The 7,976-nt window shown below is 43.6% G+C and overlaps 1 protein-coding gene across 1 annotated transcript in view; it reads right to left on the reverse strand.

The window, feature by feature from the left end:
* Positions 1–7,793, reverse strand: part of Zar1l (zygote arrest 1 like) — a 13,765-nt gene extending 5,972 nt beyond the window's left edge. The window contains exons 1-3 of the mRNA XM_031342461.1: positions 7,218–7,793; positions 6,429–6,521; positions 1,661–1,735 (exon numbers count right to left, since the gene is read on the reverse strand). Of these exons, the coding sequence (XP_031198321.1) occupies positions 1,661–1,735; positions 6,429–6,521; positions 7,218–7,793 (744 nt within the window). The remainder of the gene's footprint in view (positions 1–1,660; positions 1,736–6,428; positions 6,522–7,217) is intronic.
* Positions 7,794–7,976: the final 183 nt, after the last annotated feature.

The raw sequence follows: 7,976 nt of genomic DNA on the forward strand, positions 1-7,976 counted from the left end.
CTGTAGCTGTACAGATAGCTGTGAGCCATCATGTGTGTGGTTGCTGGGAATTGAACTCAGGACCTCTGCCGGCCCCGCTCACTCAAGCACCCACTCGATCCGGCCTGTTCGCTCCCTTGCTCTACCCACTTGCTTCAGCCTGCTTGCTCTGGCCCCGCTCGCTCTGGCGTAATTCACTGAAGCTGTCTTCAGACACACCAGAAGAGGGCGTCAGATCTCATTACAGGTGGTTGTGAGCCACCATGTGGTTGCTGGTATCCGAACTCAGGACCTTCGGAAGAGCAGTCAGTGCTCTTACCTGTTGAGCCATCTCGCCAGCCCGGATAGACTATCTTAATACACACACCATTTCTTAAATGAATGTAACCTGTTCTCTGTGGGCTGAGAATGAAGTCACTCACTGAAGTCAAATAGTTTTGACCATAGCAGGAAGTCTGTATCCAAAAATTGTGCCTACAGTTCATTCCTTGGCGCAGCAGAACTGTCAACTCTCAGCTTAGCTACGATGAAGGTAAAATCCTTTGGTGATGTGAGAGTCATTGAAGTACAGCCTTATTACAATGAAATCCAATGTCTAAAAATTGTTCTTATTTTGGGCTTGTACCACAGTAAGAGCCAAGATTTTAAATTCTACTAAATACAAAACAAACAAACAAACAAAAAGACTTTATATATTTATGTTCATTTAAGAAAATACTAGTAGTGATGTATTATTTTGAAATATATAGTTAATATGTTTGGAGTTATTTAAAATTTATATTGAGAAAAATGTATATATTTTCAGTATTGCTGTAGACAAGCATCTATATAACACTGTTAAATTGATTGTTGTTTTATATCAAACAACTTTTATAATACTCATTTTTATTGTCATAATATTTTATAAATTTTAAGGAATATAACCAAAAAAAGATATTGTAGGTATTGAAGAGGGGGGTCTCTGGGAGGAGTTGGGGTACAAAAGGGAAACAAGAATGTGATTTAATTCTATTTACTTAAAATATGTTTTTAAATGTTAATAAATTCAGATAAGTTGAAATCATGTAACTTTCCTCATCATAATGCAATAAAAGTTTAAAAAAAAAAAAAAAGACCCGCTGAAGAAGGTGACTTGCTTTCTGCTTTGTTTTGGTTTTTGAGACAAAGGGACAAGAAGCCCAGCCTGCCTTGAACTCCTGATTCTGCTGCTACCCGGTGTCACAAGATTATAGTCAGGATGTTTTATGCCTGACACAAGGAAACTTAAAATAGTGGATCTTCTTCCTCTTTCTCTCCAAAAATATTAGTGGAATTTATGCCTGTATTCCTTTCCTAAAATAATTCTAAGCTTTCATACATACAGAAAACCTATAGGGCTAGAGAGGTGATTCAGTGGTTAAGAGCACTGGCTGTTCTTCCAGAGGTCCTGAGTTCAATTCCCAGCAACCACATGGTGGCTCACAACCATCTGTAATGGGATCTGATGCCCTCTTCTGGTGTGTCTAAAAATAGCAACAGTGTACTCATATACATAAAATAAATAAGTCAAGAGAGAGAGACAGAGAGTAAAGAAAACCTAGTATCCCCATGACAAGACCCAGGGTCTATAAGATCCAAACACTTTGTGATAGAGGCTTCACATACACAAATGGAAACAAGACAGAGCATTCTGTGTGCTTACCTGACAGTGGAGTGCTTCTACTCGGTAAGGGTTAAAACTCTTTTGGCACTTGTTACAGAACTGTTTGAAATAAACCTAAAGAGAAATTAGCCTTTTTAATACAAGCTGATATGTGCATTCATTTCCTAGGTTCCTGTTCTTTTTTAATAATTTGCTTATTTTTTTTTCTTTACTTAAAAGTTTGGGGACGAGTGTTTGTCTGCAAGCATACATGTGCACTGAGTGTATGCAGCCCCCACAGAGGTCAGAAGAGGGATTGTATCCCTAGAACTGGAGTTACACATGGTTGTGAACTGCCCTGTGGTGCAGGGAACGTCTGGGAGAGTTGTGATTGCTCGTTACTGTGAGCCATCTCTCTAGCACAGCCCCCAGTTCTTAAGTGACACAATGTGCTCCTTCACTTTGTACTTTGGATATCTTGTGTGTAACCTCTACCCTTAAAGGATGTTTAATTTTTTTCCCATTTTTTTTTGTCATGTGGATGTGGTTTTTTTCCCTCTTTTTTTGCCAGCATGAATATCTGAACACCATGCACACGTGTTGCCCACAGAGACCAAAAGAGGGCATTGTATCCCTTCGCACAGCAGTTACATACAAATAGTTGTGCACCCTTGTGGATGCTGGGACTCAATCCCAGTCCTCTTCAATTATGGGCCCATTCTCCAGCCCAGTACCTTGAGGCTTTAAACTCTGAGAGTTCCATCAGTCACTTGCCCTCACTGTTTTCCATTTCCCTTACTTTTAAACTGAGATAGTGTTATTTTTCGTATAGTTCTTATTCTATTCTATTTCTGTTTATTTATTTATTATTTATTTATTTATTATTTATTTATTATCTGTTTGTTTATTTATTATTTATTCTATTTATTCAGCAACATACATAAAACCCAAAGCAGTGCTAGATACAAAGTAGCTATTATTACTTTTCTCCACTGTCTGGGCCAATTCTTCCTTTTGACCTGAAATGTTTAGATTTCCCACTTGAATTTCATTACTTTTGGCTTCCCATGAGCATTGTCTGCTTTCTAGCCTTTGCACATTGTCTAGGGGACATTTTTCCCTGGTTTACTTGGCAATGTCTCTGCTTCTCTCTCTCTCTCTCTCTCTCTCTCTCTCTCTCTCTCTCTCTCTCTGTGTGTGTGTGTGTGTGTGTGTGTGTGTGTGTGTGTGTGTCTGTCTCTGTCTCTCTCTCTCTCTCTCTCTCTGTGTGTGTCTCTGTCTCTGTCTCTGTCTCTCTCTCTGTCTCTCTCTCTCTGTGTGTCTCTGTCTCTGTCTCTCTCTGTCTCTCTCTCTGTGTGTGTGTGTCTCTTTCTCTGTCTCTCTGTCTCTCTGTCTCTCTGTCTCTCTCTCTCTCTCTCTCTCTCTCTCTCTCTCTCTAAGAGTCTCTACTATGTAGCTCTGGTTGACCTGGAACTTGCTATGTAGATCAAGCTAGCTTCAAACTTGCAGAGATGGGCTTGCCTCTGCCTCCAAGTACTGGCATTTAACACATGTGCCACTATGCCTGGCCTTTCTGTTACCTTAAAGCAGGGGTTCTCAACCTTCCTAACACTCCGGCCCCTTGGTACAGTTCCTCACACTATGATGACCCCTAATCAGAAAATTATTTTCATTGCTGCTTAATAACTGCAACTTTGCTACTGTTATGTGTGGTAATGTAGCTATCTGTGTTTACAACCAATACATTGAGAACCACTGCTTGAAAGACTTATCTGGACAGCAGGATGCAGTCTGTCAGGCAGGTTAACACCCCCACACACCCACACACACACATACACTCACACTTCTGTGTCATTTCCACACTGTTTCCAAGCCACAGGCTCCAGTGCACCAATCAACACACTGAACTTTTGTCTGTTCTGCTCCTATCAGAATACACCTGTTTGTTGTTTTGAGAAAGGAGTTTTATTATAGAGCTCCAGCTGAGCAGGAGGATCCAGCCCTTGTTATATGAGATAGGATCTCACCTTGCTGGATAGGCCATTCAGTTGAGATCTGTCTTCCTCTACTTCCCAAGTGCAGGGACTGCACACCTCTGCATCACACCCATCTCCAGAACACATCCCTTGAAACCAGAGAGAGAGAGAGAGAGAGAGAGAGAGAGAGAGAGAGAACAGATTTCTCTGACTTGTTCTTTGTACCCTAGTCCCTTGGGAGTGTCTCAACCTATTCTTTTTCTTCTTGAAAGAATTGGGACATTAGTTTGACTTAGTTTTAAATTCCAACCAGGTTTGGTGGCACACACTTAAAATCTCAGCAGGAGCAGAAATTCAAGGTCAGCTTTGGGTACATAGAAAGGTCATGAGCATCTTGTGCTGCCTGAAGCACTGCTTCAAACAATACAAGAAAGAACACAAGCAGCAAAGAAGTAAACCCAAATGACAGCTCCTCTGCCCTCAGCCTGGATGTCCTCTTGCCCTCGGGCCTGAGGTGGAGCTGCACAAAGCAGAGACAAAGCCCTACACTGTAAAGAGCTGGCTCTCCTGCTGCCACAGGCTCACACAGGTATGGAAGACAAACTTCACCTGCTTTGTGGAGTCTAGCCTGTATGGAAGAACAGAAATTATTCTCCAAGAACAGAAGGTGGACCTAGTGTCCCAGCACTCAGGAACTAGAGACAGGAGGAGTTATTTGAGTTCAAGGTCAGCCTGGATCACATAGTAAGTTCCAGACCAGCAAGAGCTACAGGGTGAGACCCCATGTCAAAAATGTTGTGATCATAAAAAGAGAAAGAGCTATAAGAATATGTTCTGGTGTGGTGTGGGGGAAGGGGGTGCCTCGGTGGGTCCATGCCAAGACATCCTTTCCCCCTGAGGGACCAGATACACGCCAGTATAGTATAGAATAGAGTTTATTTAGGGCATGTAGAAAGGAGTTAGGAAGGTAGCAGAGGCAGAGAAAGGCAGAGAAAAGGAGAGAGTAGAGAAGTAGGGGATGGCCATGACCATGTGGAGAGATGGGGGAAGGGAATGGGGAGAGAGGGGGAACAAGGGGGAAGAGAGAAGAAGATTGAGAGGGAGGAGGGGGCAAGCAGCCCCTTTTATAGGGCCAGGCCTACCTGGTCGTTGCCAGGTAACCATGGGGAGGAGCATACCTGGCTGCTGCCAGTTATCTGTGGGGGTGGAGTTTATACAGAATGCTAACAGAAAACAGACACCAAAAAAGTTGAAGACCACCCTCACTTATACAGCAAGTTTGGGACCAACATGGGGTTCATGAAACCCTAACTTAAGAAAAACAAAAAGAAAGGAAAATGGCTAGATTTCCGAAGGAGGGTGGCTATACTGAAAGTAGTTGATAGTATGTATACAGAAATAGCCTGGTAATAACTTTTAAAAGACATTATCAGTTGTTTTTTATGAAGATGTTTAATGTCTTGACAGAAATGCAAGAGCTGACATCTACAGAGATGACAGAACCTCTTAAAATAACCTTAGGATATCTATGTACGATGGCATGTTCCTTTAATGCCATCACTTGGGAGGAAGAAGCAAGCAGAGATCCGAGGGTTCCAGGCCAGCCAGGGCTACCTAGGGAGACTCTGTCTTAGAAAGACAAAAGCAAAAACAAACAAAAACCTGGCCTAAAGTATGATTAATTAAACCTAATTTATACTTTTAACTTATACAAGAAGTGAAACCTCAAAGAATGTCATCAAGAAAGAATGTCAAGATTTAGTCTCAGAACAGCCCAGTTGGTGGAAAAAAAAAATAGGAGAAATCTCTAGAGTAGATGAGGAGACTCAAATTCACCTATGACAAAAATATATGTAAACAGGAAATTAAACTTATCCCAGCATTTAAGGCCCAAACTGTCACCTAATTATAAACCTGCTTACCAGGCCCAACTTAAAAACTTGACTTTTAAACTAAGTTTTTACTAGACACTGCAGAGGTTTTCATTGTTTTGAGACTGCTGGGGTCTCACTCTGTGGCTCCCAATATCTTGAACTCGTTCTGTAGATCTGAAGCTCATAGATCTATCTGCTTCTGTCTCCCAACTGCTTCTTTGTTTTTGAGATATGTGTAATGAAGTTTCAAACCTGAGACCAGCGACTAAGGAGCCTATTTAATAAAGCAAAACAGACCTGGCCTTACCTGTCTCCCAGTCTCCCAGCATCCCTCAGTCCTTCCCTGTTAACCAGGGTAAGGCTGGCACACCCTGAACTCTCCAGCCCAGGTCTGGGCTTCCCCTCCCCCAGAGGCTCCTCCCTGTATAATTCAGACAGCTTAGATACCCTTTTGCTCCTTTTGTTCCTTTGGTCTTTTGGCTGCTGGAGTTGATTCCCTCTCTTCCTTCCTCTCCCCACTCCCCACATGGTTCAGGGCCATGACCACTCTGGACTCTCTCAGATTTGAGACTGCCTCTGGTTATGTCTCCCTTTTTTCTACAATAAATTTCCTCCTCCACCATACCTAGGAGTACTCATATTCTTTCCTTTTTATTTCTTTCTTCCATTCATGTAAAGGTCTTCTTATGTAGCCTTAGCTGGTCTCAAACTCCACCCTTCCCCTCCCTAACCCTGCTTCAGTAGCAGGGTTATATACTACCACCCCTGTTAGTCATTTATTTATTTAATCATTGACTTTCACACTCAAATGGAAATGTCAACATAAAACCCATCCTCAATACCTGTCAGCAACTATGCAGAAGTAAAGAGGTGGGAAGGAGTTCTCCCTCTGACAGGTCTGCACCCTCCAGGCCTCGGTGCCCCTCCCCCAGGGCGCGCCGCTCCCCCACGAATGCCCCTCCTCTCATGCTTGCTTACCTTGTTGGTACCTGAGATGCACCACACATAAGCACTCTCCCATCTCCTCTTACAATCTTTACAGTGAAAATAGCCGTATTTTGGTTCCAAAAACTGAAAATAAATAGAAATGGGAGTCTTTGACTAATGGGGGTTGGGAAAGGGGAGTCTAGATCCCCCAGGCGATGGTGGCGCATGCCTTTAATCCCAGCACTTGGGAGACAGAGGCAGGTGAATTTCTGAGTTCGAGGCCAGCCTGGTCTACATAGTAAGTTCCAGGACAGCCAGGGCTATACAGAAAAACCCTGTCTCGAAAAAACCGAAAAAAAAAAAAAGAGTCTAGATCCTTGTTTCTTAATTGATGGCTTCACTCAACAGCATTTACGTCCTGAACCTTGCTTTCAGAGATTCTCTATAGAGCTTAATTTAATTTAGCTTCTAAACTCTTAGCACTAGGATGTTTCCTGTCCATTTCCCGCAACAGCAACAGTAACCTCTCCAAAAATAAAAATCTAGATTCACCTTTCACACACTTGAAGCTTCCTGTCGCCTCATCTTCACCAGGAATAATGACAGGACTTTTTAAAGTTAGGCCCCATGCCTATCTTACCAAAACTTGAAAAACATCCAGACTATGGAAACAAAGTACATGCTTCCATAACTCCACCTTCCTCGCCCAAGAAAAGGTAGAAATAGTGAGCACTTATCGATGTGGAAATGGAAGGAGGAGGACTGTGCTGGTGAGGGGCTGAGCAGAGAGAAGCCAGCTAAAAGCGGAGCTTCTCAAATGAACTCTGTGCTTGCACATACCTGCTTACTCTTCCTGTCCTGAGGATTGGGGGCATATTCCTCCCCCAATTCCTTCAGTCGTGGGAGTTTCTCCTGCTCCTCACTATCCAGTCTCCATGTAGGTGGCAACAGCTGATTGGCCTCTGTAGGTCCTGTGAGCTCTTGGCTTTCCTTGTCTTCCCCTTCCTGGGGTCGTGGAATCAAGGCTCTCTGCCCTACTCCCCAAGCTTCGGTAGGCTTCCTGGAGCTGGTCCTGTCCGAGAGGGAGCTGCTGTGTAGTGTCCGTGACCCCAGTGAGCACTGCACTGACTTGTCCACTCTGAGGCTCACCTGTACGCCCACCTCCTTGGTGTGGGCCCTGCGTAGCCACAGATTCAGATTGGGGTTCATCTGAGTGGAAACGGCCTGAAGCTGAGCCCTGTTGTAAGGGTCCATACAGGGCTGAGAGACATTTGCTGGTACGTTAAGCCCGGCTAGGAAAATGGAAGCTCCCATGTTTTGTGGCCAGTTTTGCTGTTGACAGTGTCTCCAGGGGCCAGGGTAAGTCAAAGGTTGTGTGGTGCCATAGCCACTGGGAACACTGAAGAGGCGCTCCATTGAGGGTAATTTCCTCCCTCACCCGCCTCTTCCTCTTTGTAGATTTGGTTCGGGTTCACCAGGTTTCTTCATTTATTCCAGAGCGGGAGCAGCTGGTTAGTTCCCTAATTAAAGTCACCTAGGAGACACTAGGCTAATTGTTTTCCCTACCTTTCCAATCTGCAGCGCTCGCTTTTTTTTTTT

Source organism: Mastomys coucha, unplaced genomic scaffold (genome assembly GCF_008632895.1).
Source record: "Mastomys coucha isolate ucsf_1 unplaced genomic scaffold, UCSF_Mcou_1 pScaffold22, whole genome shotgun sequence".
Taxonomy (NCBI): Eukaryota; Metazoa; Chordata; class Mammalia; order Rodentia; family Muridae; genus Mastomys; species Mastomys coucha.